This window comes from Hyperolius riggenbachi, chromosome 1 (assembly GCF_040937935.1).
Source record: "Hyperolius riggenbachi isolate aHypRig1 chromosome 1, aHypRig1.pri, whole genome shotgun sequence".
Taxonomy (NCBI): Eukaryota; Metazoa; Chordata; class Amphibia; order Anura; family Hyperoliidae; genus Hyperolius; species Hyperolius riggenbachi.
In genome coordinates, this window is record NC_090646.1 from 588,058,883 (window position 1) to 588,071,309 (window position 12,427).

A 12,427-nucleotide genomic window follows, 5' to 3' on the forward strand; every position below is an offset into this window, starting at 1 on the left:
GTAAGGCCTGACAGGTTACTGTATGTCCTCACTCATTCTCTATGCCCCAATCTATTGCCATGGCTCTGAGCCTGGCCCACGTCTTCACCTATAGACAAGCCCCCGCGTGAACAGGACACGTTATTTGTCTCCTGACTACGGTTACCAACCAGGTAGAGATGGCCTGAACGGTTCGCCGGCGAAAATGAACTGGCAAACTTCCGGTGTTCGCAATCGCGGAGAACCGCAAATTTTTCCGGAAGTTCAATTCTCCCCCATAGTGCATCATTAGGGTCAACTTTGACCCTCTACATCACTGTCAGCAGGCACATTGTAGCCAATCAGGCTACATTCCCTCCTGGAGCCCCAACCCCCCTTATAAAAGGCAGGCAGCATCAGCCATTTGACTCACTCGCGTGCCTGCAGTAATTAGAGAAGGGAGAGCTGCTGCAGAGAGAGCTATAGGGAAAGCTTAGTTAGGCTCTTGTAGGCTTGTTAGCTTGCTTCTTGCTGATTCTTATTGCTAAAAAAGCATCCCTCAACAGCTCTTTTGAGAGCTAATCTTGTTCTTGTGATCTTTTTTTTTGTGTGTGTGTGTGTCCCACAGTGTTGCGTAGACAGCCTTGGTAATTCCTACTGTGCCACTGCCAGGCCCAGTACATTCAGTGACTACCTGTGTGTGTGATAGGCAGCTGCACATTTGTAATCCCAATCACTGCACCTGTTCACTGTTCAGTGCACCTACCTACCTATACCTACGTGAGCGCACGCATTGTTAACAGGGCTGCTCAAATCCGACCCGGGAGACATCCGGATAGTTGTTATCCGGATATCTCCCAGGAATGCTGTGCAGGGGGGTCAGTCTTACCACAATGACGTCTTCTTCTGGTCCGTATGCGTCGCCTCCCACCATGCGTTCCAAGCGCCGCATTCGCCGGTCACATAACTACAAACACTTCCTCCTTCCGGGTTGAAGGAGGAAGTGTTTGTGTCACGTGACCGGCGAATGCGGCTCTTGGAACACATAGTGGAAGGCGTCGCGTACGGACCAGAAGAATACGTCATTGTGGTAAGAATACGTCATTGACCCCCCGCACCGCATTCCTGGGAGATATCCGGACAGTAACTATTCGGATGTCTCCCGGGTCAGATTTAAGCAGCCCTAATTGTTAATACCACCAGTCATTGCACCCGTTCAGGGTACGTGTGTGTGTGTGTGTGTGTGTGTGTGTGTGTGTGTGTGTGTGTGTGAGACAGGCAGCTGCACATTTGTAATCCCAATCACTGCAGTGCATACCTGTAACCTGTTCAGTGCGCCTACGTGAGCACAAGCAGTGTAATATACCACCAGTCTTTGCACCTGTTCATGGTACCTGTGTGTGACAGCTGCACATTTGTAATACCAATTCCTGCATACCTGTTCACTGCACCTGTGTGACCGCACGCTGTTTAGTATACCAGTCCGTGCATACCTGTTAACTGCACCTGTGTGACAGCTGCACATTGTATTGTAATACTAGTCACTGCTACCTTTCACTGCACCTGTGTGACTGCACATTGTATTAGTCAAGTCAGTGCATAACTTTCACTTCATCCCCCCGATATGGACAAAACAGGCAGAGGCAGACCCAGAGGCACGCCACCCGGCAGGTCTGTTCGAGGTCGTGCTGACGTGATTTCGTGCGGCCCTGGCCCAAAGTACAGTGCTCAGAAGAAGGCACGTCCCATCAACTCCCAAGATTGTCAGAACGTGGTTGACTATTTAACACAGAACACCTCATCTTCCACATCCACCAGCGCTACTCCAAGTACCACATCCACTACATTTGACACTTCGCAGGAGTTATTTGGTGGGGAAACCACTGATTCACAGCCATTATTGATACAACAAGATGAAGGCGCTAAGAAAGTTACACCACCTCATATGTCTGAGTTAGGCAACACTATGGACGTAAGGTGTGAGGAGGAGGATGATGAAGTACCTGCTGTTGGTGCAGTTTTGGAGGTGTCTGATACAAGTGAAGCTTTGGAGGATGATTATGATGATGATACTGCCATGGATGCCACGTGGGATCCTAAGAGACACGATGACCAAGGGGACAGTTCAGAGGGGGAGTCAGAGAAGAGTAGGAGGAGACGAGTTGCTGAAAGAAGCAGGGGGAGCTCGTCGCCAGAAACAGCTGGTGGCAGTGTCCGGCGCCATATGTATCGCCACCTATGTACAGCCAGCCAACATGCCCTTCAACGGCAGCTGCTGACGCCACCATAGTGCCCACACCCCAGGGGGGCTCAGTGGTGTGGACATTTTTTAGTGTGTATGCCAAAGATCAGAGCAATGCCATCTGTACTCTCTGCCACCAAAAATTGAGCCGTGGAAAAGCCAACACCCATGTAGGGACAACTGCCTTACGAAGGCACATGCAGAAAAGGCACAAACTGCAATGGGAAGACAACCTGAGCAAAAGCAGCACACAAAAGCAAAGCCACCCTCCTTCTCCTCTTCCTCCTTCAGGCACATCATCTTCTTCAGCCGCTTTCTCCCTTGCACCTTCACAATCACAGCCTCTCTCCTCCACTCCGCCTCTCACCTTGAGCGGTTCCTGCTCCTCTGCCCACAGCAGTAGCCAGGTGTCCATGAGGGAAATCTTTGAGCGGAAGAAGCCAATGTCTGCCAGTCACCCCTTTGCCTGGCATCTGACAGTTGACTTGGCAGAACTGTTATCTCGCCAGCTGTTACCATACCTGCTGGTGGACTCTGAAATTTTGTGGTCATTTGGGACACCGCAGTGGAAGATACCAGGCCGCAATTATTTCTCCAAAAAGGCGATACCCAAACTGTACCATGAAGTTGAGAGGTAAGTGGTGTCATCTCTGGCACACAATGTTGGGTCAAGGGTCCATCTGACCACGGATGCCTGGTCTGCCAAAAACGGTCAGGGCAGGTACATTACTTACACAGCCCATTGGGTCAACCTGCTGACCACAGGCAAGCAGGGAGTACAAGGCTGTGCAGCGGACCTAGTGACACCTTCACGGCTTGCAGGCAGGCCTGCTGCCACCTCCTCTCCTCCTGCTACATCCTCTTTGCTGTCGTCCTCCTCCTCCTCCTTGGCTGAGTGGCAGTTCAACTCTACTGGTGCTGCGATCTCCTCTCCAGCTACACAGCCCCAGCTCCCCAGGGCCTATGCTGCATGCCAGGTACGACGATGTCACGCCATCTTAGACATGTCTTGCCTCAAAGCGGATAGTCACACTGGAGCAGCTCTCCTGGCTGCTCTGAACAAACAGGTAGATCAGTGGCTGACCTCGCACCAACTGGAGATCGGCAACGTGGTGTGTGACAATGGCAGCAATCTCATTTCGGCTTTGAATTTGGGGAAGTTGACACATGTACCCTGCATGGCACATCTGCTCAATCTCGTAATTCAGAGATTTGTGTCTAAGTACCCAAGCTTACAGGACATCCTAAAGCAGTCCAGGAAGGTTTGTGGGCATTTCAGGCGGTCTTACACGGCCATGGCACGCTTTGCTAATATTCAGCGGGGAAACAACTTGCCGGTGAGGCGCTTGATTTGCGACAGCCCGACTCGCTGGAATTCGACCCTCCTGATGTTCGACCGCCTGCTACAACAGGAGAAAGCCGTCAAACAGTATCTTTACAACTACAGTCAAAGGACACAGTCTGGGGAGATGGGGATGTTCTGGCCCAAGTACTGGACACTGATGCAAAATGCCTGCAGGCTCATGCTGTTTTTTTTTTTTTGTTAGTAAAACATCACTATTGTACAGCCGATGGAGTTAAATAACAAAGAGGGTTTATTTTAATAACCCATTTACAAATAATACACCAGCTTTAACATGCAGCAAATGAGCCACAGGTGAATTTATCAGCTGTAATTTTCTTTTGGTGAAATTGGATTGCATTTTCGGACAATTACGTGTTCCAGCATTAATTCAGATTAGCCTGATTAGGAACCCTGCGTGACACGTAGATTGATTTCTGTTATCTTTCTTACAGATCTGGTTAGTTTCCTTTCTCAGCTCCAAAGGGACATTCATCTGCCTCATAATCACAGAGAGTCTCACGTTTTGCTTCAAGAGAATTTACAATTAACATATTAAATCCGATTCCATGCATCTCCACTTCTCACAGTAAAGTCAATAGAACCGCATCAGGTTGGCATTCAGGCAATTTGTCACAGTTTGTGTTGAAAATTTGCGACATTTGTTACTATTTGTGAGAAGATTCATGTGGAAAATTGAAGCTTTTTGATTTCTCAGTTTACATTCTATATAATAATAGCCCTGTCGCTGCGTCCGCCTATGTTCCTGTGCGTAGTGCCTGACGCACATTCGCGGCACGCGGACGGACTTCAGACAGCAGAGGACGACGAGTGCAGGGGGATAGGCGTGTGTGCGCGTGTTCATGCGTGCGGGGTGGAAGGGGAGGGTTGCGAGCCATGGCCTATTGCCCGTTTTTTTAACGGGTGGGCCTTTTAAAGGGACACTTGAGCCAGGAATAAAAAAATCAGTTTTACTTTCCTGGAGCTTCTACCAGCCCCCTCCAGCCATCCCGTGCCCTTGCAGTCAATCACGGAGCCTCCGGTCCTCCGCCGCCAGCTAGTTTTGTTTTTGCTGACAGGCCTGGCCACACGTATTTTTCTTTGCATTCAGGACGCTATTGAGGATGGGAACATGAAGAATGGATACGCATGGCTATGCCTGCGCAGGCGCAGAAAGCCCGCCGACTCCCTGTCAGGGCCTGTCAGCAAAAACAAAACTAGCTGGCGGCGGGGGACCTGAGGCTCTGTGAGTGACTGCGAAGGCACGGGATGGCTGCAGGGGGCTGGTAGAAGCTCCAGGCAAGTAAAATTGATTTTTTTATTCCTGACTTTAGGCTCTGTTCACATCTAAAATCAAAATCGCTGATGGCACTGCGCGCTAGGATTTTGGGCAAAGCGCTTTTGTAAGCGCTTTTGCAGAGTGATTCTGTTTTATCACTTCCTGACATCAGTCAGGAAGTAAACTGTTTGACCCGTAAAAGGATAAATACAATGTATTTATTCTTAAAAATGGGAATGCAATTCCTGCATAAAGCGATATTGTGAGCGTTTAGCGCTCTTCCTATATTTTCCATTAGAGCAAAATTGCCCCAAAAATGGTGCAGGCACCGCTTAGGGGAGCACAAAGCAGATGAAACGCACTGATACGAACCTTCTCATAGAGAAGCATTGCACAAGCATTTTGTGGGTTATTTTGAAAATCGCCTGCGCTTGAAAAAAGGCAGAAAACGCCCTAAATGTGAACGAGCCCTGAGTGTCCCTTTAACTAGTAGTTTAATATAAAACTACAGAAAAGTACATGTACTATGTGAATGGTGTGCACTCACAGTAGATTGCTTGTCAGGCAAATAGATAGATTGATAGCTAGCTAGCTAGATAACAAACAATATAATAATTATTTTTATTTATAGTGACAACATGTTCCATAGCACTGTACAACAAGCCACACATACAACAATGGAGAGCATAGATACATGAACAGTTCAGCATACTGTACACTCAGGACAACCAGTAACACAAGTACTGATACATACAATTGATGTGTAGTTTGAAAAACATCCCCAATAATTGATAGATGTTCATGTGATAAATTGCACAGGGACAGGAAACACAATGGTGAGCTGAGGTCTCTGCCCTCACAAGCTTCCAATCTAAAAGGTAGTGGGGTTTAGACACTGGGGGAGTAGACAAAGGGGTTAGCTGATGAGGCAGTGAGCTTTACATTCTAGCTATAGCAAATGATAAGCTTGTATGAAAAGGTGTGTCTTGAGGGTACGTTTGAAAAGTTGGAGCATGACAGATATGTTGAAGTAGAGAGTTCCAAAGGAGAAGTCCTGGATGCAAGAGTGAGAGGAGGTGACAAGCTGGACAATAAGAGGGCCTCTTAGGAGGAGTGAAGGTTCCAGGATGGATGATATCTGGAGATTAATTAGGAAATGTATGGAGGGTATAGCCTATGAAGCTTTGTCTGATAGTGTTTGGAGTTTTAACTGGATTATTTCTTTGGGCGATTGGTAGCCAATGGAGGGATTGGCAGAAAGGGTAGCATCAGAGGATTGGGAGGAGGAGAGGTGGATGACACAAGCAGCAGAGTTGGGACTGGGAGGTGACGGTCTGTTTTTGGTAAGCCACAGAATAGGGTATTACAGCAATCAAGACAAGAGGTGGATACGTAGCTGTGTGTTTTTGGGATGTCGGATGTCATAACATACAAACGCCGTGCAGATAGTCCCCTGACTGGGATTTAAACCAGAGACTTAGCGTTGCAAGGCGAGAGTGCTAACCACTACACCACTGTGCTGCCATAATACTGATTGCTATTTGCATTTGCCTTGTTCCGATTTGGGTTTAGCTGGCCAGTAACCTCTTTCCTGCAATGTCAATGTGGCCATACACAAATTGATATTTCCCGGTCGGTCATCAATTGCTCAGACATATTATTATTATTGATTTATATACTTCCATTATCTTCTGCGGTGTTGTACAGAGAAATTGTGGTACACAAAATGCAGACATTGCTACAGCATGAAGATGTGGTAGACAATATAATAAGTTGTACTGACAATTATACATTGACTAACAAAATGTACAGCAACTTACAAGACCCAAATGGGAGAGAACACTGTCCTTGTGTTTACAATCCAGATGATTCACTTACTGATTTATATTTGTTCTCCCCCTAGGCCAAGTGGATGGATAGATAGATAGATAGATAGATAGATAGATAGATAGATAGATAGATAGATAGGGGCCGTAGCAATAGCCATAGCAGCCATAGCAACTGCTATGGGGCCCTGGGGCAAAGGGGGCCCAAGCGGTAATGTGTTCACTATTTATTTTCCTGTTTTGTTCCGTGCGCTGACTTTATCTCAGTGCCCATATACTGTTTGCAGTGTACATGGCATAGGAATGTACAATGGCTATTCAACTTATATACTGGATCTTATAGGATGGGGCATGTGGCATTGCTCTTAAAGAGAATCTGTACTCTAAAATTCTTACAATAAAAAGCATACCATTCTATTCATTATGTTCTCCTGGGCCCCTCTGTGCTGTTTCTGCCTCTCCCTGCTGCAATCCTGGCTTGTAATTGCCAGTTTTAGGCAGTGCTTACAAACAAAAGACATAGCATGTGATAGGCTGAGAGGAGCTCAGTCTGTGACTCACACAGAGCCTGCAGGGGGTGTGGAGAGGGTGTGTATAGCTTCTGCCTTTAACAAGCAGAGCAGCACATTCTTGCCTGAGTGCCTGAGCCCGACAAAGCCGTCAGAGGAAAGAAGATTAGATTAGATAGCATAGATAATACAGCCATTGTGCAACTAGGAAAGGCTGCAGTAAGCCAGACCACATTAGAACAGGTATAAGAACTTATAGGATAGAAGAAATAATGTTGAACATTTTGTTACAGAGTCTCTTTAAGTGCCTAGGTCTGAGGGCCCCATTAAAATTCTGCTATAGAGCCCCATAATCTCTAGCTCTGGATAGATAGATAGACAGATAGACAGACAGACAGACAGACAGACAGACAGACAGACACACACACACACACTGTTCACAGATAGATACTGATACACGCACGCACACATGCACACACGCGCACACACAGAGTTCTCTTTACTGTAAATGGCTGTTAGAAATTAAGGACCAGATTCTGATCATGCAGAGAGAAAGAATGCTACATTTGTAATTTATCCTTACAATTACATTGAATTTACCATTCATCTTTAATACTTACATTTTCCTTTTATACTTGAATGTACTAGCTGCCATATCTGACAACATCAGCTTCAGAGATTATTGTATTAAATGAGGCTTGAAATGGTCAGCTTGATTATCCTAATCTTTGTAAAATTTTATAGCTATGACCTCACTAAAAAATCCCTCCAAGTAATGAATTCTAATAGGAGATGTCACTTTGGAGTGGATCTACAGCTATGATTAATGGTGCAGAGATCTACTTCACTTGTGTCAGCCTCACCTAGATTCATTTTTCATGTTTTAGATAATGAGAATAGAGACAGGTCATAAATAACACTGAATTCTGAGTCAATATTAATCTCCTAACACACATACTATTCCTAAAAAGAGTCTGGGACCAACCTGGTGCTCTCTGCTGCAACCTGGTGCAAAACACTGTTTTACTGTTATCTGCACAGTCTGGAACTAAACTCAGAACTTCCTCTCTGCTCTAAAAGATTAGCCACAGCATGAAAACATTACAGAACAAAAATGTCTTCATTAGAATTTATGGAATTCCTAAAAAAAAACCTGAATTTTTATCTTGGTTTCACTTTCCAGGGAGCACTGAAAGGGTTAAAGTGGTCCAAAATTAAAAATACTAAATTTCAGAAATAAAATCTATTTTCTAAGTTATAATAATAAATAGCAGCCTTTTTTCAGCTGCATGATGACAAATATAAAATATTTTACATTTATTAGAGAAACCCCTCCCTTCCTTTCATATTCCCGGGACAGAATCCGGCAAAATGCTGGAGTAGGTGGTGTCCGGCAATAGAGGAATTGCTAATGGCTGCCACCTGTATAACCCTAGTTAGGAAAAGAGAAGGGTGAAAAGCAGGCACTGAAATGCTCATAGGCTTGAAGGAGTGTTTATTTATCTTTGTATGTGTCAGAGTGGTGCAACTAAATATTTTGGATTAAAAAAATGTTTGGTTTGAGTCCGCATTGAACCTCGATTTTTACTGTATGGGGAGAAAGCTCTAGCAGAGCTCCACTGCAGTCTATTCATGACTTAATCATGCTACAGGTACACACGATACAATTTTCTGACAGATTTACCTGCCAGATCGATTTTTTTCCAACATGTCCGATCTGAACTCCGGTTGATTTTATAATCGATTTCCGTTCACTTTTATGAAAATCGATTAGAAAATCAATCGAAATTTAGAACGGACATATTGGAAAAAATCGATCTGACAGGTAAATCTGCCTGAAAATTGTATTGTATGTACCTAGCATTAGTCTTCAACTAATCAGACACTTTGATCTGCTTAAACAAGCAAAGAACACAGAGCAGTAAACTTCTTCAGCAACTATATGTGGAATAAATAATTTTTATTGTGTGCTGTGCAAGAGTTTGGGTACGCTTTAAGACTACGTTCAGTCACCGTTCTCAATATGCATTTATTAGAGTGTTCATTTTACATAACTTTAAAATGAAAATGAAAAAAGAAAAAGTGTTTGATTTCATAAATCCTCATGTCCTCAGCAACCTCTGGCTGGCCCACCACCACCAACCATCAGTGTGAACCAATGTCTCCCGACTGACAGACGTGATAGGCTATTAGTTAGCCAATCACAATGTGACTGAAGAAGGGTTTGCCTCAGACTGACAGAGAATCAGATGCACCTGTAGGTCATCTTACTTTAGCAGCAGTCAAGGGTGGGGTCCACAGAGCAGTTTTTTTGACATAGACAACCCAGGCAAAAGCCTAGAGCAGGTATGTCAAACCGGTCCTACAAGGGCCGAGGTCCTCACACATTTTTGATACAGCTCAAATGAATTGATGGGTCTGAATCAGGAAAGGTGTGGTCCATCAGGTAGAACACATTCCTTTCTTTTTCAGTCCATCCTAAACTCTGGCATGGATCTGGCCCTCCAGGCCTGGAGTTCGACACCTGTGGCTTAGAGTGACACCTGCAGGAATAGTTTGTATATGGGTTCCATGAGTTCAAGTTGGTGAGGTGTATCTAGCCTGGTAATAGTTCATGTATACTTTGTAGACTTAGGTTGAGAAATAATATCATTTCTGTATATAATTTGTGAATGGTACTAGAAAAACAAATTCATTTTGACGGGGAGGGTGACACAAAGAAGCCTAGCCTGGGGCACCAAAATCACCAGAAACAACCATGGGGGTCCCACACATCAATGTTATTTTAGAAGAAAATTAGCATGGGGAACTGATATCTACCTATACTAAGGACCAAACCGTTGACTTTTATTTCTGTAACCACTTTTCCAGGATTGGGGGAGCTCTACCGACGGCCTTTTCCTATTTCTCGGAAGTCCTTGCAAGAGAAAAGCGAGGAGAACACCTGAGTTGGTTGTGTATGTTTTGGATGATTGGGGGAATATATGCATCAGCCATGGCATGGGCCATAATTCCACATTACGGTAAGTGAAGCTAAGCTTCCTTATTCTTATAGGGAGGGAGGTTGTTTGCTGCAGTCAATGAGATACTTTACTTCTTTCAAAGGATTATGCTTTGTTCAGATTTGGAAAACCAAACCTCCATAGGGTTGTTAAACATGGAGCAAAACTATAGACTAATGATTGGCATGAATTTCCCATAACAGTAATTTTGCAGGGAAATTCACAAATATGAAACAAAATCATAATGCAAAATTTCAAACTGACACAGTTTGGTGACACAGGCAGCTGTCAATTACTTAGTGATTGAGTGCCAAATCCAAGCCCCCTATACTAATCAGGTGACCACCCCGAACCCACCTGCTTTGCAGAAAACTTCTGCTGCGCTTGTTCAAGAGAAGAATAGTGTTTCCTTATCAATATTTGATAATTTGAACATCAGTCTAGAAGGTCTTAATTGTTAATACATTTTCATCAGATTCTGTGTTTCGCTGTTAATATCTGCACATTATTGATGACTTCCTGTCACTGGTAATATCTGCCCATAATTGGAAACTGATTAATGTTGGTAATATCCACATGTCATTAGTATTTGCCTATCACCATCTATGATAAATATGCAGCATATCAGCAGTACATATAGTCCCCAAGCTGTATCAGTCATTTGGGCAGCATCCCCTATCCCCAATCTTTGTCAGCAGTCAGTGCAGTCCCCTAACCTCTGCTGCCTGCGTGGTTCTCAACTGTCAGCAATAGAACTTAACAAAGTGGGGTTTGTTAGTCTCCACAAAAATTGGAAGAGACTATCAACTTGATATCCATTTTAGATGCATTAGGAAGCTGGGAGACACTTTGGGGGCTCTAAAAACCTGGGGCACTCTATGATAGGCAGTTGAAGGATGCAGCATAATATAGGTGGCACTAGAATACTGCAGAACTAAAAAGCTGTGGCCAGTGGCGTATCTAGAGAAGTACAGGCATGGCTCATGCCATGGGTACCCTAGCACCACAGGTGCTATGCCTGCCCCTGTGCTGCACTGCCATGCATGCCCCTGTGCCTTCAAGTCCCTCAAACTCAGATCAGATTAATTCTGTTATCTGTGTAACATGGCTACTTAACTTATGTATATAGGGAGCACTTGGCATTTTTGACACACCTGGCGATTTAATTTGTTTATCGTGAAGCACCTGGCTACTTGATTATTTCATCTGGAGGTATTAGACTACAAAATTATTTTATCTGGAATCATGTGACTATTTATTTATTTAATTGTGAGGCACATAGCTACTTAATTCTAAAGCCTTGTTCACAGGGCTGATCCTAGACTTTTTGCTGCTTGGGGTAAACTTGGGAGGATGCACCCCCCCCCATCCCGATTTGGAATGATCGCACAGCATCCGACAATTTACTCTTATTCATTCAGTCACCCTCCTCCTCACTCACTGTCAGACTCCTCACACAGCACAACAAGCTGCTTTTCCCCAATGATGACCTCTTTACCTCGCTCACAGTACAAAGATGCTGCCCCTGTAATCTCTGCTCCTGATGCAAGTGTTTCACCTTGCTTCATGACAGAACCGGCCCTGCTTGTACACACGTCCAACAAGCACACGACCAACATGACTATAAGACCAACTGCACAACAAGTCGTTGACACGACTGTACGTCCACACGACCAAACCGACTAAATGACCAACTCGTTTAAATACTGCGCATAAAAGCAGAATGACGGACTGATCGACATGGCTCCATTCAAAACAAGTACAAGTTGTTCAAAAGACTTGTACACTTGTAAGCAACTGCACGATAGTTGTGTAAGTACATCCGACGGTTGGAGTGGGCAAACCGCCTATTATCAGTTGGTCGTTTAGTCGTTTGAGCTCATACACATGGATGATTACTTTTGGCCACACCCACTAACTATCTTAATTAGTATTACAGTAGAGTCCTGGTTAATCGTAACTCAGGCATCTGACAGCCTCAACTAACCAGCATGCCTGGCGGGGGAGAATGAGGGCATTTCTACCACAGTTTGCAGAGTATTGTGCAGCGGTAGCGACTTACGAATGCTCCATGCGCCCGTCTTCTTCTCTCCTGTAGCTCGCAGAGGCTTTGTGTTCAGGGACGGATCTAGACCAAGTTGCGCCTGGGGCAAGGTCAGGTTTTGGCGCCTAAACTGCCATTCCCCATCCAGTTTTGGCGCCTAAAGGTCAGGTCTCGGCACCTAAACTGCCATTCCCCATCCAGTTTTGGCACCTAAAGGTCAGGTTT

At 44.9% G+C, this 12,427-nt stretch overlaps 1 protein-coding gene across 2 annotated transcripts in view; it reads left to right on the forward strand.

Moving 5' to 3' along the window:
- The window catches only part of SV2C (synaptic vesicle glycoprotein 2C), a 286,032-nt gene that overhangs the window by 181,872 nt on the left and 91,733 nt on the right, over window positions 1–12,427 (forward strand). For both annotated transcript variants that reach the window (XM_068248808.1, XM_068248816.1), the window contains one exon: window positions 10,028–10,179. In XM_068248808.1, coding sequence (XP_068104909.1) covers window positions 10,028–10,179 — 152 coding nt within the window. The remainder of the gene's footprint in view (window positions 1–10,027; window positions 10,180–12,427) is intronic.